At 33.4% G+C, this 20,397-nt stretch overlaps 1 protein-coding gene across 1 annotated transcript in view; it reads left to right on the top strand.

Moving 5' to 3' along the window:
• The first annotated feature begins 724 nt into the window (after positions 1 to 724).
• Positions 725 to 20,397, top strand: part of LOC127840150 (uncharacterized) — a 51,686-nt gene continuing 32,013 nt past the window's right edge. Inside the window, exon 1 of the mRNA XM_052368631.1 lies at positions 725 to 854. Within this exon, the coding sequence (XP_052224591.1) occupies positions 725 to 854 (130 nt within the window). The remainder of the gene's footprint in view (positions 855 to 20,397) is intronic.

Below are 20,397 nucleotides of genomic sequence, written 5' to 3'. Positions count from 1 at the left end.
GATTTATTTCTGTTTAAATACACGGATGTCCATCACTAATAAGGAGATTTCATAATGGTTAATAAAAGTAGGATCGCATTGATAAACATTGTTTCAGTAAATGAACGAATAACTGATTTCGATGAATCAGTAAAACCAGTGTCCAATATAAAGTAATAATTCATTTTTCTTAATATGCAATGAAAACACATGCAACTTATAATATATTGCTTTTCTATTTGTATGGGCATACAATTTCAGTTTATTTAATTTTCTGTAAAATGTTGTGTGTTGTCACGAGTTAACACATTAACAAAGTTAACATCGTTTTTGTTTTATTTTCAGAATACCTCAACGCTGCAACCTTGGAATTATATTATGGATGAAGTATTATTTCAAAAGATTCGGCATCAAAGCAAATGAACTATGTTCGTAGATTCACGATGACAACTATTTTGCAAAAGATGCAGACACGATATTTTCCTTTTTTGAATTAACCATGAAACAAATTGATTTTGCACTGTCTTGTTGATATTTTCATTTACAAATTTTGAATATATTTGATTGCATAAAAGTACTAACATAAGCAATTAAAAACGTAAAAAGACGTTAATTTAAAATGGTCAATTAATTTGTTTGACCTATGTACGATTACAATATGGATAAATAAACGATAAAGGACATTGAGAGTCTGCATTTAAAGATTTTCGCAAGTTTGAAATCTGATAAGACCTTGTTAACAAAGATGGCGAACACTTACGAGAGAGTGCTGAACGTGATTGGGAAGAAACCACCGCTCCGTCAGGACTTCGAGATACAAGGACTTCTACCATGGTTAAGGAAAAAGTCCAAACTATTTTCGACCTTGAAAACAGGTACATGTAGCTGATAGCATATTGAGTCTCTGTGTATTAAAATGCTCTTATGAATGATATTCGTTCTTATAGCAGCATATAAAGTAGTTCAGAACTTTTATGAATGATACATATAGCATCGTCTTGTGCGAAGTTTCTTATGAGATATGTTTAATACTTGCAAATATGGGGACTATGAAGCTCTAGACTCAGTATCTTGAGATAAAGTATGGTGCCATCCGATATAGTTTTATTGTAGGTCATTGAAATAGAGAGCAATACATACAGCGTTACCCCACAGATATATCAATAAAAAATGTTTGGTGTTAAGATGTATACGTGCATTTTTTCTCGGATGTTCTTTAGAATCACAAAAGTCGTGTTTTTGTTACCTGCAGTGTTGCATTTTGGCGATACGTTACGTTCAATTGATTATGAGTTGTACGTGGCGTTTTTCTTTTGTAAGCGTTCAATCAAAAGCATTAGACTAAAATTTGATTCTGGTTATAGCAGTGATAGAGAGCTTTGTTCTTGAACTTTTTGGTTCCAAACCACACAAAAATGATCACAATTGAAATCACATTGTAATTCGACTTCAATGCGAATGTTTATTTCGAAGCATACTGTTGCTTGCCGCATAATAATGCGTACCAAATAATTAATTGTCCAATATACTTCATGGACAATCTAATGTATGTTTCCTTTCCAAACAAGTATGAAAAATGCCACGTCTTACCTCGACATATGCATTTTTCTTGAGTGAAAGCAGTGTTTGTTGAACACTTTTAGTACAATAATCGCTGTACACGGTTCGAACTTGTTTTGTTATTCTGGAGATCAAATCAAACATGGCAGATGTGTAACGACATCTGGTATTACAAGCTTTATCCATATAGCCTATTAGTTTGGCCTGAAATGTGTCGCTCTGTTGGTCAGTTCACGAAGACGATGAAGCAGGAAATGGTTGCCAATGATATTTCTCTTTAAAACAACTAAAATATAACAGAATTAACAATAGTGTATTTCACTAAATATATGCAAAAACGTACGACTATGAATACAATGCCCATATTCAAACGCGAACAGACTTAACTTAAATCGTTATAAGGATTTATTTTTTTACTGAAAAACGGGGCGGCATTATCTATGTTGTAGATGTAAAAGCAAACAAAACGTATATTATTAGACACATACAAATAACATTTGTGTTTACACATGTGATTGACCAAGGTCGTTGTCAATTATAAATGCAAATAATGCGTTTACTAAGGTAAACAATGTGTTTGACCGAATACACATATATGTGTACATTAAGCGAGATATTGCAATTAGAAATATTATATATACGGCCATTGACCGTTTAAATCCCTCAGAAAGGTCGTCGCCGTTTTGTGTTATTTCAAATTTGCACATGGTCAAATTATTAAGTGTGTGAAAATTTTCGCCATTTTTCATCTTTTTTCATTATTGTGTTTAAATTAACATTTTTTTTGTTATCAATAAGCATGTATGTAAGTTTTGTTCAAACCCAAAGCGCATATTTTGAAAATGGTTAATATGAACAGATATTAAATTTTCTTTTTCAGAGGACAACATGTCTGGAAATTAACGTTTTGCTCGAATATATCCGCTGTGTAAAATTTGATTCTTCGTTTACATACGTGTGTTTAAGTTTTCAATAATACAGAAACTGATACAAGTAGATGATTCAATCGGCTCAACATAGTTCTTATTATTGGTAATTTTTGTAAAACGCGAAAACAGTGTACGTATATACATGTGTAACACATATATTCATCAATATTTGGTACATATGTGTAATCAATCTTCAACAAATTGTATAAGACATATTACTCCCCAGCAAATATTTTTTTTATGCAACAATTGCACTCTAGAGGATGTTACCCCAAATACAATATTCCTTTAGATTTGTCGCTCTATTAGTAATAAACAGAACCGCATATCTAAGAATGCAATATGGCACGTCTAGTTCAGCATTCGCATAACAAGTTGATATCTTATACGAGTATGTGTTTTGTAATTGTATACTAATGATAGCGAATTTGAATGCAAGAAGCGACAAAGGATATACTATACTATACTATAGAGGATATACAAGATGACAAGAAGGAAATATGTATGATACGTATTGTTTGTGACTTATTCTAACCAGTGCACATGCATATCAGAACAGAACAGAACAACTCTTTATTTTCACCCAAGTATACAAGGTATACAATAAGGGCAACATGAAAAAAACAGGTTTTAACAATATTATCCGGTTCAAGTTGATCAGTTATAGCATGCATAATGTAAACATATAATACAATACTATAATACACGATACAAAGGGAAACTATTAAATGGAGTGTTCAAACACATTCAATTTTAACTAGTTCGTTGGGAGGGGGGGAGTGGACATGTCTTTACATGTATATATACAATAGTTATATATCGAGATGATGAATCCGGCAGACAATGATGAAAACAGAAAATGGGAAGTCTTTTTAAAGTATTGGGCTTTATAAGTAGATTTAATTTAATGTCAATCACTAGTAGTCGTAGTTAGGTGTAACCTGAGTTTATTTTTCGAGAGAGAGAAAAGTCCACAGTTGCGATATTTGAATAATATGTACACTATACATAATAAACAATTAACATGCACAAAGCAATGCAATACAACACAGATTTTATACTGTATATTGTCGGGAGGCATATTAACAAAATAACATTTGCTGTGAGTAGCAATTAACACCGACATTTATTGATAGCTTTCATTTTAAATACAGCCGCAAAAACATAAACATAGAAAGGCAGTATAGTAGCGTGTAGCCCGTTCCAGTGCACATGCATATCTGATAATGTTCATTGCATTTAGACCACTTTATGTTTGGATATGCTAATACGCTAATTGTTCATTCACAACTTGCTGTATTGTAAGTAAACATAACCGTGATCGACATGTCATGTAACTGTGATATTGCCCATAGTTACATCATATGTGAAACTATCTTGGAATGTAGATGATATTATACGGATATTTCTTTCCCCATTTTAATATAGTTCAATATTTTGTTCATAAAATAATCATGTTTTGCTTGCAACGCAAACAAACAATTTAAAACACCATGCATACTTTGAAGAGTGGTTCTTTTTATGGTTTGTTCTTATATCCAAATTAATAGTTTTTGACAACAGATGAAAAGAAACAGATCAAAATGATTGTAAAAACTACTGCACATTGTCTCGCACACATAAAAGGTTCAACACAGTCATTTCAAATTCAAATCGACAATTCATGTGCTATTCTTTAAAAAAAAAAACTTATTCGAAAAAAAGGACAGCCTCTTGAATCTCAACTAGTGTAATATGTCTAGTATAGTATTAGCAACTTATTGAATACCCTTTGTCTGCAATATTTACTGTATGTTTGTCACTCAAAGTAGTTGAAACACGCTTTACCTAATCAACCAATGAGGTATATGAGTGATATATTTAACTGCAGTTTAAAAAAAAACGATTCCTTTATAATCAAAGGAATATATTGTTGCATGTGTCGTACTTTAAGATATAAAAAAAATTCGAGATTTTTAATCGACTCATTTGACAATTAACATTTTAAAGTATCACGTAATCGCTTTAGACTAGTCCAATTGAGCTAATGTGTCAAATGTTAGTGTAGTGGAAACATTGGCATGCAAAGTTTGGGTTGGGTATTAATTGAGTTTAATGGCCCTTCGCTCTGACTAAAACAGAACGCTTGTGACTGGTGCATCGGCATTAAAGTGTCTCATGGATCGTGATTTTTATAAATTAAATAAACAAACAAATGAATACCTCAGCATTTACACTTCATTACATCTTATCGTTAACGGTGCTTGGCTAATGGGAGATTCATTGAAACACCGCGCGCATCTATGGTTATCAGATGCGACATTCAGTGTCAAATATATCACTTTGAGTAAAACACTTCATGTATCATTGGATTGATGTTCTTTCAATTTATCACTATGTGAACAATATATTACATGAAAATTTTTCATCAAACGAATGTAATTGTACAATTTTTTACAAACGTAAATTTTGCCAAAATATCCCAAAAATACCAGAAATTAATAACACTGTGAACTACATTATTAAATTAAATAAATATTTCATATTCAGCATGAAATACAAAAAACAAATACCTTCTTTAAACTATTTTATAACTGTTTTATAAATTATTTAAAACTAAAGATCCAAATTGAAAAAGAAATAGCCCTCAACAACGATACACTTCATATTTTTTAACAAAATGGAAACACATAAACTTTCATAATCCAGTCCAGTTGTCTTCTACCCCACTTAACACAACTCATCAATAGTATTGATTATTACATTTAAAAATAACAACATATACCAGAGGCAACCAAAGCAAAAAAAGTATATACTAGCATATCATGTATAATATGTTTGATATTATTACTGCTGTACGATATCACTTTTGTTCTCGCTCATGCACATATTTTCATTGTATGTTTTATATTGAATAAAAAAAAAAATATCCCGTTGACCGGCACATTAAAACCAATGCTATATAAGCATTACAATATTGGAAGCCCTCTGCAAACATTTTACTGAATAGACATTACGAATTGTGTTCAGTAACATATAAACAATATTGTGATCTATAGTGTTGTGGCCTTGAATAAATATGGGTTTTCAATTCAACGACATAAATCAAATGCAAGCTTAAAATGACTCTTACTTCACTTCAACGTGATAATAATAGAAGACAAAACACACTACTGCTATTAGTGAAAAAATTGCATTACCAGTTTATTTGTTGACCAGGAAAGTTCTACAGTTTAAATTCGCGTTTGCATATTCCATTGCAGAAATTAACAGGCTTAAGGAGAGTATTGGACGTAATAAAACGATTTTGAAAAACGGTCACAATTGTCCAGTTTTAAAATCTGTTGTTATTTTTTGTAAACAATAGTATTTCATACTATGTATATAAAACACACATAGCTATAACATATACCTTAGCTATAACTTAAAATTTATTTACGAAAATCAGTGTCAATTAATTATGGTCAATTAAAAACTATGTTAAATAAATTGACACGCGAACGTGATGATAGCCGCTGAAATTATTGTTTCGTTTTCAAGTTTGTTATATTATAATTGTCACTCATTTGTGTACAAACCTATTGTACGTATCCTTTGTATTAATTCCATAGAATTCTCCTATTGTTTGTGATTAACTGTTCTAAAACCAATGCTTTTGTTTTCGCCATATACATATCGTTGTGTAAATGCTGTGTTTGTGTGCGAGTTTTCTGCATTTTGGAGGCATTTATGTGACCGTTTTTGAAAATGTGAAGACATAGTATCACGTGCAATCATTTATTTATTAAAAATTGAACTAGATGTTTAGCAACGCTCTTTTCAATATTCCCATATCAATCAATCGCCCTTTCTGCCATCGGTTCGGATGACTGGTCATACGTCGGTATGAAAAGCTTATAAAGTGCGAATACAATGTTGAACAGTGTTCTGCGTTAAGTGAATGGTCGCCAATGTATTAAATAGGTATATTGCTGTCAAGTGCAAGGCGTTAAACAACTATCCGAGTTGTGTTGTACAATGAAACCATTGTATACATCGATTTTGACCTCGATATTGAATCTTCAACGCATTACCATGTGATTTGTATTTTGTTCATTACTAATAACGTCTTTTATTTAATTTAACTTTTCTTTATTAGGGGCGTGGTGGAATTGGCAATTACTACATACTGAGGTTCTATAACAATGGCATAAGGTGTTTAACTGCAGCGGATTGATGGCCTCGACACAGCGAAACAATCTATGCAAACAAAATAATCTTAGCACATATGTAACAAACGTAAATAATTTGTTTAAACATCGGCACAAGATTTTGATTACAGAAAATCAACCGTGTGAAGACTTGATTTGAAAGTATTTTACGTGTGAAATGCGAATATGGAAATCCAGTAGGGTTTATTACCGTAAACTCAATCATTGTGAATTATCGCCATCCTTCGCATATGTTGTTTCGTGTATTTAATTCGTAAGACGTGTATATTTGGTTCACGTCTATGTAACATGCTTTCATACTTTCAACATTCCCCTAACATATATTCACCGTGGAGAAATCTATAACATTTTGTTTAACAATTTTATAAGAAAGCATACATTTTCAAAAATGTATATTTCGAAAAATATATTGCGATAAATATCTTTGACATTCTGTTCAATACTCTACGGAATATTTAAATTTGACATAAGACTAACATCAAACAAGCAAGTAAGTGCATGTGAACAAATACCGTAAACAATCTCGCTCACACATCAAAGGTTCAATGCACTCATTCCAAATTCAAGTCGACACTTCATATGTGATTCTTTAAAACCCTTACGAGGCACGAAAAGACAGCCACTTGGAAATAAAACGCAATAAATCTTGTATTAACATTTTAGAACCTTTTAAGTACTTTTAGGCTTGATAAATTAATTTTTAATACCGACTGTCTACAATTCGTGTATTGGAGTATGTAATTACATAAATCACTCTATGTTATTGAGACATCTAGATACTTAAACAACCGTGTACGATGTAGAAAGAATACAGTTATTTAACTGATAAATTGGTTTGTTAAAGATGAATTCTAAATGAATATAGTAATACATCGACTGTTCTGGTATAACTATTACATTTAAGGGATTGATTCACTAAAGAAACAGGGCTGTTCCTCCAGATCACTATTCCATTGAATTCAAAATGAGCTTATAACCGAATTTCTGTACATATGCTTATATATCTATTTTGCTTCCATGTAACAATGATGAGAGCCATTTTTTCAAGCCTGGGCATTTTCTAATGTATGTTCTTAAACAAATTAAACGGTTAGATTAATAACTACATGTACAATGGGTTTTTTTAACGCTCAGTTCCTTCTAGTATGAAAATTCGTTTTCTCTTATTATTGCATTCCATGTTGAGTGTAGAAATTTTGTCAAGTATTCGTTTTATTTACAGCTTATCTTGAAACAATATTGGCCCATAGAATATATTTGCATTTCCTTAATTTGTGTTCAGTAAACAACAGTACTGAAGCAAATTATTTGACAATAATTTTACACAGCCCCAACTTTAAAGAAATGGACAACACTGGACAACCATAATATTAATTGTCCATTACGCCAAAAAATATTTACGTAACATAAACTTGGATTTATGTAAAGTGTTCTTACTAAAAGTGATGTTAACATCGCCACAAAAAAACGTCTTTGCATAATTTAAGTACGCTACACTACGACCAAACACAACGGATTGATTCTTACAAAGACATAATTATTGTCCAAGTAAACATCAGATTTGTTAGGTCAATAACGAATCAATAAACCAACAAAGTAATGGCTCCGCATTAACATATCATTACATCTTATCGTACATGGTGTTTGGCAAATGTGAATTTCTTGTAACACAGTGGTACATCTAGGCTTGTCACGCATGCCTGGAAATTACATGTACTTTTGAATCCCGGGGCAATATTCCACACACCGATGATACTGCAAATTTGATTTTAGTAGTAATGGATTGAAAGTAGTTTGTGTCGTCGAAGTGATACAAAATATTCATAAATGTATAAAAATGTATGAGATAATCATGCGAAGTAATTGTATTCTTTATCTAAGAAACGTGCCTGCTTGTATTTATGTACGTAACCTTTTGAACTTACTATATTTTACATCACGACACATGATATAAAGACTCGAAAAAAGCTGTACAACAAGTATTATACAACTTTGGTGTGATGCAATGTGTATGAATTCTAAACTTAAAATACTGTCAAAATTAATATATAACTTAAAAGGAAAAATATATTCAATATGTACGTATTTTTCCTGTACGTGTATGTACTTGGCGTGATACGTTGTCCTTATTTGGTTTATATCTATTTATTTAAGTTCGATTGCATTAAAAGTTCTTACTACTTTATTGAAACTCTCTCAAGTCCGTTTTGTGCCTAGAACCAGTACTTTGTGTCTTTGTGGAAGATGTGAAGAACGCCCCCACCGTGAGATCGAACCCGTGACCTCCCGGTCGCTAGGCTGACACCATATCCATTACACCACGGTGACCTTTACGCCTAAACTTGATTTTCGGTAGGAGTGACTTCCGTGAAACTAAACTAAAAATACCATAAAAGCGGCAAGTGTCGTCCCTGATAATCCTGTGCGAACTGAACAGGCTAATCTGGGACGACACTTTTCGCCCATGCATTAAGCGCATTTTTCTCAGAACACGACACATATATGTTTGCTTCTTCGTCTTATTTATCTATGTGACCTCTAATTTGGAGCAAATAATGTGACATAGCTATATTGAAAACATACAATCTGATGCGTGGATCGACTAAGCAAATACTCAGTTACATTTCCACCATAGACCGTACCATTCAATGCCATCAAATCGATTGCTGCCATAGGTTTGGATTACTAGTCATAAGTCAAGAGGAAAAGCTGCTGAATATGGAATGCAGTATTACACAGTACTCATTTAAGCGAATTGTCGCTGTTGTAATAAATCAAAAGAAATCAATCAATAAACATCGCTATAACCTGCATGACAAAGAACAAGTACTGGAGAGTATCAATTCAATGAAACCATTGTATCATACGATTTTGAAAGGTTGTTGTATTGATCGGAATAATTGTATGATATTATTAGTTTAATTCGTGACCTTTATTTGTTAATTATTAAGCATTTCACTTAAGAGTATTACAGAGAATTATGTGTGTTATACAATTTTGAAAACTATTTCACCCAGATCAAAGATTTGAAACAGTATATTATTTTTAAACGACATGACATTTTTAATTATTGTTATGCCTCTATAACGCTCAAAATTAACGAAAATTTCGTAAAGTTTTTCGTATAAAAAAGTTAATACCTAAGCAATCAGTGTTCCTTATAGCAATAGCCACAATTTCACTGGTACATAGATGTGGTAATATTACATGTACATAGATTTGTGTAGATACAAAATGCTCGTTTTATTTATCTGAGACACAATTAATTCCATTTTAATATCCCGCGAATATATCTATTCATACGACACACGAACACCATGTTAGTGTTCATGTGTCGTATGAATAGATATCGTTGCGGGAAATTAAAATGGGATTAAATGTGCAAAACTATAATAAAAACGATCATTTTGTATCTACAAACATCTATTTTACCAGACCATATATGGCGTTGAAACTTCGGCAATTGCCATAAGGAACACTAATTTAAATTGGTTAAGTTTATTTAACAGAAAATTGTACGAAATTTTCGTTGATTTTGAGTAGTAATGTTATTTTAAACCAATATGCATTTAGTCACTTAAAAATGAGACAGCGTCAAAAATCACATGTGTGTGATTCTTTAAAACCGATATTCGGTAGGAAAAGTCTGCCACTTTATAATAAAGAGCAATAAATCTTGAATTAACATTTTATAACTTATTTATTACTCTTGGGCTTGATACATTAATTATTTAATACCGCACGTCTACAATGCTATCTGTAAATACGTTCATAAATCACTCTAGCTTATTGAGACGCCCTGATACATTAACAGCCGAAGACATGTAGGAGTTTTACATTTATTGACTTGCTGAACATGTTAAACTCAAGTGTCAAAGATGACAAACTGTAACAGGAATATATCGTTGTCTGTATCTTACTTGTAGATTTACGGGTTTTATTAACTTAAAGGCCGTGCTGTTTTTGTCAACATTTTATTCTATTCAGGACATATAAACGCTTTTCCTAAAACAGTGGGTGTAACAAAAATACAACAAAATAAAAATACACGTTTCAATACCTCTACTATTAAAACAAAGCAATTTATGAGATGAAAAAAATCGAACGCTTTTGTAACATGAACAAACTGACATTCGTATTGTATTTCAATTCTCCAGAGCATTTCTTTTGTACTCATTGACATTAAAATGTTGTCATAGGCATAAATATAATTTACGACCCTGCACTTCGATCAAAACGGGTCTCAATAGCATTGAAGTGTCATTGAATATCATATTTGTCAGTTCAATAACAATTCAATAAACCAACAAATTAATACGCGGACATTCACATGTCATTACATCTAGTCGCGGATGATGTTTGGCTGATATTGTTATTCATTAAAACACCGGGGCGCATCTAAGTTTTTCACGCATGCCTTACTCTAAAGAAACAATCACCGGGCAACGTTCAATCACACCAATAATACGTCAAGTTATAGGTTGCCTAGATTATTTTATTCAATGTTGTTATCTCATCGAAAAGTTTGCAAAATTTTAATGACTGTATCACTATTTATGTGATCACTGTTTGTTTGAAACAAAAGATTGAAACAAATAAATCTAGGCAGCGAGTTAATCTCCTGACAAACAAGATGGCAACCTCGATGCCTAGACAGGTATTTTTCGCCGCGTTATGCCCTGTATTAATTGTATTACTCTTAAATGCCACTCACTTACTAGCCAAATCAGCACGATAGTAATTAGCTTTAATTTCGTATTAATATTTGTTTTATATCTTGACCGAACTAGCTAAGACTTATCTTAGCGGAAATACAAAATTACAGCTCCCGCTATAAATATGATAGCTAGTCAAGTCGAATATACATACGAAATACTGATTAATGCCATTACTCTAGTTTTTAAGACTTCATTCACACGGATACTTCTTTTTAACAAGAGGCTCGTTTTATTAAAGTCGTTACAAACGGCGACTGATTAAAAAAAGACGACTTGTTTTTTTATAAATAACTTTTATCCCTTAATCGTCATCACGAACATGTACCATTACATTCAGGTGCCATTTTTAACATGCTAAATCAGTCCCACAAGTCACTTTATACTGACGGCAAATGTGGACTGTGACTTTAAATAATAGTTTACTTAAACTTTAATTACCTCGGCAAGAGAGGTTCAATGTAGACTTTTACTCGCTGGCATCATGTTAAAAACAAATGTTTATTACTTACATGATAATTTAGCGTACTCAATCTTTATGTCATTTGGTTAAATCGGAAACAAGTGTCTCGCAGATCAATGTGTTGCTTATTCTAACAAACACGTCACTTACTGATAACATTTGATACTTACCATAAAAACTGACAATAGAGACAGAAAATAAATAAAAGCCGGCTCCAATTCTAAAAGGCTGTACATTAAACAATAATGATTTCATTTTACATGCATATGCTAAATAGAGAGTGTCTTATATGTAAATTACTATTAAAGCTATTAACAATTAAATTCTTAAAGTAAAAATCTGACCATTGCACACGGTAATGCGTTGAATTTGTACATTTTAAAGATAGGTTTTTTAATTTAGTTCTTGTTGTTTTTCCAAAAAAGTATATCCGTTTTCACGAAAACAAACAAACACATAGTTATAAAAATTAGTTTAAAATACAAGGCTTTTAATGAACTATCTGCATAACGATACACGAATTTCCGCTGCAATTTTGAAAGCCAAAGAGTTCCGTTGTAAAATGCCTACACATGTCAGTTCCCAATGATACCAAAAGTCTTAAAGCGAGATTATACGAATTTGGCAAACATTTATTAATTTATATAAAATGTGTAAAAGTTAAGAACAACATTTGTCGAAACATGCGAAATAAGCTAGATATTTAATTCTGAAGTAGAAAATGTATGTACAGTCGAATTCGGCAGCATGTAAATCATGTGATGTGAATCTAAATTTAGTTTAACAGTTCATTTTTAGTTGGTCGGGTTAGCGGCCGACTTAATTTACAGAGCATGTTTTGCAAATCAGTATGTGCTTAGAAGCCTTAGCTACGGTAAGAACCGCAACTCACTCTGCTAGGGACGATTACCGCTGCCTGTCTGCAGCAGACGACAAATGTTTTTGCTCTAGCAGTAAGTGTATATACCAGCTTGTAAGACGAAATTGGCCAGTCTAGTGTTTATCATTGAAATCTGTACATATTGGCTGTTTTCAGGGAAAACGGGGCTTAATGCACGTCAAATAAGATTAGCATGTGCACACTGATTAGCCTGTGCAATGCGCACAAGCTTATCGAGGACGACAAAAGCGAACAACGTCAGTCCGGTTATTTCGTAATACGTCTAGACGTCTCTATGTATTGAATCTCCAGAGGGATGTCTGGATGTCTTTAGACGTCTGTTCTAGCACATATAGAGATATCTAGAGGCAGGATGGCCTATTATGTCGCAAAAGTCACAAGTTCTTTTATATTCTTAAAAAATTGTGAGTCAATAATGAAGAATATCCATTGAAGTATTTGCTGCTTTTGATTTATAATCGAACTTTATTTCAGAGGTAATAATAGAGAACAAGAAAACGAGTGAAATAAATGTGCGTTATTATCTCGGAGAATTTTTTTAAGATGATCGGCAAGTTAATAAAACCTTTGTAAATTGTGTTAATGATTAATAATTCTAAATCTGAAATCGTCATCCTTGACAAGCATCATTGCATTCATTATTTCACAAAAGGAGCGCCATGTACTTACAATATGGTAACGACATGGCCATGTATACATATTTTGTTTAAATATTATTATAAACAGTTTGAGTCGTCATAAAATAATTTCGACAAACTATTTCTAATGATAAAATTAATTTAATCAGCAAAACCAAAACCTTTAGCCTTTTTGTAAAAATAGGTGTTAGCGGAAAGAAGCTTACAGACGAGTATGATGGAATACGATTTAGCTTATTGTGAGAATAATTATTGTATGACCTCACACCGTACTGTTCACATATGTGATTGTTTAAAACTGGCTGTCTTCATTAGTATTTTACAAAGACTAAGTATGAAAATATTGAAGTCATCTTTGACGCAAAAATGCCAATGTTTGAACATACGTCAATGAATAGTTTTTGGGGTGTACACATTTGTGGTTGGGCATTTCCTTCCAAGGCCCTTGATGCATGTCATTTAGTAACGTTGAGTATTCTTCAAAAAATGCAATACAGCCAGATTTTATCATATTCAAGAGTTGTTTTTGTTTCTGTGTTGAAAGGTTATGATATTATAGTCTTCATGTTCGTGGTTTGTGCCTTAATGCTTGAAAAACTGGTATCCACTCTTACACCGTATGAACAAATATAGCGCCAATGTGTCATTGACGTTTATAGAGAAGTTTTATATAAACGTTGTACTCCGCATTTTTGTGGATTGTTTTATTACTTTTAGTTATATTTCAAACAAACACTTGATCAGAGATTTTAGTTCCTCGGCTAGAGAGATTATAAATATTTTGCCTATTTGACGATAGAGTATACCAATTACAAACACAGATATATAACATGAATGAAAACATGTACGTGTTTCTCAGCTTAAACAAGAGGTGTTGAACTTAAGTTTTTAAATGATAGGCTCTCATGTTAACCCATTTTTGCCTAGTGGACTCTCCCATCCTTCAAAATTGGATCAATTTATTTCCAAAATTAGGGATGTCTAGTATATTCATTTTTTATATTTAGAATATTTCATACAGGAATTCCTTAAAGCAAACAGCGCAGACCCTGATGAGACGCCGTTCATGCGGCGTCTCATGTGGTTCTACGCTGTTTGCCAAGGTCTTTTTTCTAGACGCTAGGCATAAATAAGGTAGGCTACAACTTTGCGAAAGTATTTTAATGTTAGATTCTTATTTTAAGCTTCAATTTTAATAAGCATAGAAAAATCATGCTCACAATGAAGAAAACGATATCGATCATTTTTAAGGGTTAAAAGGTTATTTGACAGGGGTCTTTAATATTACGCTTTTCTAATAGGGAAAACCTATTTTAAGAGATTCTGTCATTTTAAAGTACGTCAAAGGGAAGTTATACTATATTCATCATATATGTTTTTCTTATGATTCCGTAGACACAGTGTTGCAAGTTTTCTTTTCTGCTTAAAACACTCAACCTGAATGCATTTTTCCTTACAATTTAAAACAGCACATGTTAAACTTATGTTATGCTTATTATAAGTTGCTACATTTAAAAACATGGAATTTTCGGGGAATCAGTCATTTGAGTGGTTTACTCGTTTTAATATTTTTTGCATATTCTTAGTGAGGGCAAGAGGTGAGATGTTTATTGCAATTAACGGTGCGTGTGACCGTATACAATAAACTATCGTTACAGCACTATCATCATAACGCATTTAAAGCGGGTATATACGATTTTTATATGTGCTGAATTGTAAAATAATGATACAAATATGTTATAATAACACACAATATGCAAGAAAAATGATACATTTAAGACGAATTTCATAAAATGCAGCAAATACAAATTAGCGCCCCGAGCCGATTGTGACGAAGATAATTCGTAATTATTTTCCTACAATAACCGATGCATTCGTCTTTTTAGTAAGTGTTCGTGTGTCGTATGAATCGATATCGCTGCAGGAATTTCAAATGAACCGTTAAACTAAATTTAGATTCACATCGTACATGCATGATATACATGCTGGCGAATTCGGCTGTACAGCCTTTTTCGATATCAGAATTAAATATCTGGCTTATTTAGCATTTTTCGACACATGTTCTTCTTAACTTTTATTTTAGTTTATATTGAAATATATGTATAATAAGTTTTTTACACCTTTTATATTAATTAATAAATATTTGACAAGATCGTATATACCCGCTTTAAAACACAACTAGGATGCCTAGACCTCAGGTTTAGTTGGTGCAGTCTCAACATTAGCCGCTTCTCACATGGTGTGTGCGTTATTTTTCCCAAAAGGAAGCCGTTCATCTTTGGTGTGCGACAGATAAATTTTCAAGATGAATGGTCAAAACAAATTTGGTTAATGTCTTTCTTTGATGACTGCGAAGACCTGTTTACACAACACTTCGCTTATTAATTTTTCTTTGAAAAATTGCACAGTCCATGGTTCAAAGTGATCGATGAATAAATCTCACTAAGGGATGAATAGAGAAATAGAACAACTTCAAATCTGATCGTTCATCATTCGATTATTTCCTCTTTTTTGCGAAACAGAAACTTCGTGCTCAGGAAAGACATTATACTAATAATATCTTTTACAAATATTTAACTTTTTTCTTTTTAAAGGTGTCATCAAACTGACCCGCTGTGTTCGCATCTTCTGGTGATGCAAGTTTATATAAATATAATATAATATAATATAATATACCGGTAATAAAGCTACCATCCGACCGCACATGCAAAGAACAGAGAGCATTATTGTAATAAAAATTGTCATTTTATAATACGATCACAATATGCCTTAATATTTTATTATTAGGCAAACCAATTGGAATCATTGCGTGTCTGTTAATACCATGGAATACCAAGGAATATCATTGTTTAACATGAATTGATATCGGAGCATTGATATCTATGACATACAAAATGTCATCTGACGCGTTCATTGATTCACAGCATAGGCGGTTTCGGGGGGGGGGGCGGTAGCGGCGTACGCCCCCCGTCCCTAAAATCGCCGAAGTAAAGTCAATTCATTTGATGTTTCACACTTAACTAGATTTAAATCGAATTTTTAAACTTGTCAAAGCCTTTAAAATCACAAACATTGTTGAGCTTCCGGGGGGGGGGGCTTCGCCACCTCCCCCCGGACCCCCTAAACGTTAAACTATGAATTGTTGGCATTATAAGGAGGTACTTTGATGAAGGTATATAAGGCTTCAAAATCACTAAAATCTTGGAGCTTACGGGGGGAGGGGGGGGGGGCTTCGCCCCCTGCACTCCCTAGCAGTGCTTTTCCCTGGACCCTCAGCAAATCTTTTAATATCTCATCCCCCCACCCTAACCAGAAATCCTTGATCCGCCCCTGGACAGAACAGTGAACGCCGTTCAACAACATCCTTTGTGTTCATGTTCCGGATCACATTTTCTTATATTTGTTCGGCTTACTAGTGAAACCTGGGTATCAAACGCTGTTAAATGTGGGCAATCATGTTGAACATATGTCGGCGATAGGTGAATGGTCGCTAACGAATGCAATCAAAGTGAATCTTTTAATTAAAGCGCACTGTTTCTTACGATCAATCTTACTAGTGTAACACAATTAAATGTTTGAATCATACGGTATTTGAAAAGTGTATTGATGTTTTATCAAACATTTTATGTTGTCATATTTATATTTAGATTAAACTTATGTTTTATGTATTTGCTACAAATAACATTGACGCTAAGCCTTGACCCAATGTTCCTCATATGCAATCAACATTTTACCACATGTTGTTTTTCTAGGTGATTTATGTGAACAATGACCATTACAATTATGTTTTAGCAAAGTAACTATTGCAGTCATGTATTGTCGCATTAACTAGTGCAGTCATGCAGTAATGTATCGGCATTATCATAATCATCATCAGCATCGTCATCATCGTCGTCATCGTCATCATCATCATTATTATCATCATCAACAGTTTAATCATCATCGTCAGCAGCAGCATCATCAGCAGCAGCAGTATCAGCAGCATCAGCAGCAGCAGCAGCAAACGAGTATCTATTTAGGTGTAGTTTTTTTCCGCATCCGAGAGTTTTCGTATGTTGAGGGGGGGGGGGGGCTTTAATTCGTAAATTCAATTAAGGATCGAACGCAGTCATAATATTTGATAGTGCCTGTTAAACAACCAACGCTTATTGGAAAAGCCAATGTAAACCGTGTGAATTAAGCACATATTTACCAAACCTTAAGTAATTGTTTAAACATCTGCACGCCGCACTGGTGTGATGAGTGGATTATAACAACGCTGCTCAAATATAGAAATTCCGTTATATCAGGGATTTATAATTACTCATTTTTCTGTAAATAAGAGCCTATATTACAGTTAGTTTAAGAGAAATTTACTGCTTTTTCTCAGATATATACTCAGACAAGTTCGGCTGCACCAGAAGAGCATAAACCTTAGTATAGATTGTGGGCTTTTATTTACCAAAACGACAGTAAGACACAGCATAAATGTACTAGGCAAATAAAGACATACACGCTAAAGATCCATCAATGAACACAAATACGTGTTATTTTGAGTTCCCGTCGATTCTCGCGGCCCCACTGATTTCCGACACGTGATAAAACAGGTCGTCGGTTCATCAATATTAACGGTCTAAATAGGCATTGTTCTTCTGAGTAGTCACTGATTTACTTGTAAACAATAGGCATTGTTCTTCTGAGTAGTCACTGATTTACTTGTAAACTATATACAATTAATATAAAATAGCAGGTAAGACACATTACGAATACTAGTACATAAATTCTACTTCGCGCATATTGATACACCAGTTTATTTTGATGCATTCGAAAGATTTACATCTCATTTGACAATTGCTTTCACACGACCTTTGGGGCAGACAACTCTCTTGGTTAATTGAATTCGATTTGTTTTTGGCTTTGAAGAATGTAAAGATCTGTCAAAATGGCGCATCGTTCGTTTTCCGTTCTTAAAATTTTTCACAGTTCACGTGTTTTTCTCGTGGTGTGATTAGATATTTCTTAGCTATGAATTGATTGATGAAATTTGTCTCACACCAGCGTAAACAAATTGTCCAAATGGATTAGAAAACCCATTAAACATGTCATATATGATTAGTCCATATTGCAATAAAAATATGGTATCTACCGCAATGCTTAATCGGGTTTTCAGCGACTGCAGTTGCACTGTGTAAAAAAATAAGACAACGAACGAGTTCGATAAAGCTTCATGTGCCTTATTTGTCATCATGGAGTAGAAAACAAAGACATGCATACGAATGCTCATCAATACTTTACATCTTATGTGTTTTAATATATGAGACTCGCGTTAGGAAAATCTGCCTTTATACAAGTGCGAAAAGTGTAGGCCCAGATTAGCGTGTACCATCCGCACATGTTTATGTTGGACGATAATTTACGCACATGCACTAAGGCCGGTTTTCCAAGAACGCGGCTCATTACTTTACATTTATTATGTTTTAACCCATTTATGCCCAGTGGACTCTCCCATCCTTCTAAATTGGATCAATTTATTTCCAAAATAAGGGGTGTCAAGTATATTTATTTCTATATTTAGAATATTCCATAAAGAAATTCATTTAAGCAAACAGCGCAGACCCAGATGAGACGCCGCATTATTGGTATTACACCCATAGTAACAAACATTTATTGGCGTAATACCCATTACAGTAATGTATGGGCGTATAAATTAAATCATTTTTTGGAGAAATACCAAATACAGTCATTTATTTGCGTAGTACCCTTACATTCTGTTATGAGTGTTATACCAATTCAAATAATTTTTGGGTGTAACACCCATAATAATCATTTATGGGCGTAATGCCCATTACAATCATTTATGGGCGTAATACCCATAGAGTTTTTTAAGAGCGTAATACCCATTACAATCATTTATGGGCGTAATACGTATTACAGTCATGTATGGGCAGAATACCCATTACAATCATTTATGGGTGTAATACCCATTACAATCATGAATGGTTGTAATACCCTAAGAGTTATTTATGAGCGTAATACCCATTACAATCATTTATGGGTGTAATACACATTACAATCATTTATGGGCGTAATACCCATTACAGTCATTCATAAGAAAAATAACCAGATAAATCATTTATTGGCATAAAAGCCTTGAGAATAACATGTTTCTAAACTTCAATATGTCTGTACAGAAGTTGTATAGGTACATGGCTACACTTTCGACAATTAACGATGGGGAAGTACATTTATTCGATAAAGTCGATGGCTATAAACATAATAACCTTTGTCAAACTTCCTTCCGGAATTCCGGCGCTCTCACAATTGGTGTTCAGACTTCCGTATTGACAAAGGCGCTTGTAATCGAACATCAACCGTGTGTTGGTGTAAGAGCTTTCATTAAGTGTACGTAAATAGCACTGGTAGGCAGCACCGGTGGGTGTATTGAAAAACACTGTTGATTTTAAATGAAAGATTATTACACATGGAATTACCATTGTCAATACGTTTATCGTCTACAAACATGACGCGTATAGTTAATCACGTCACAATAGGATCATCTTGTGCAGACAGGCTTACATGGAAAAATAACCATAATAAAATCGAAATCTGAAACCTCAATAAGTCAGTACCGAAGTTACATAGTAACATGAACACAAAACGTCAGTAAACAATTGTGGAAACACTTAATCGATGAAGTCAATAACTTTAACCCTAATGACGGTTGTCCAACATCCTTGCGTAATTTCGGCACTGAAATTCTTGGTTTCCAGTTTTCCGTATTAGCAAAGGCTCTTGTAATTATTTGCAATGTGTTCAAAATGCAGCGGCTAGTTGGAGGGTAGACAGATAGGTATGAAGGTAGGTACGTAGGATAGGTAGGTACGTATGTACGTAGTCAAGTACGTAGGTATATGCGTCAGTAGGTCGTTACGCAGATACGTACCTAGGTGCATTGGCTCGTAGGTATCACGTAGGTAGGTAATTACGTAGGTACGCACTTAAGTGCATTGGTTTGAAGTGAGATACGTAGGCAGGTACGTAGG

The sequence above is a fragment of the Dreissena polymorpha genome, chromosome 7 (assembly GCF_020536995.1).
Source record: "Dreissena polymorpha isolate Duluth1 chromosome 7, UMN_Dpol_1.0, whole genome shotgun sequence".
Classification (NCBI taxonomy): Eukaryota; Metazoa; Mollusca; class Bivalvia; order Myida; family Dreissenidae; genus Dreissena; species Dreissena polymorpha.
Note: the sequence above shows the minus strand (reverse complement) of the source record. Positions and strands in the feature narration are given on the sequence as shown.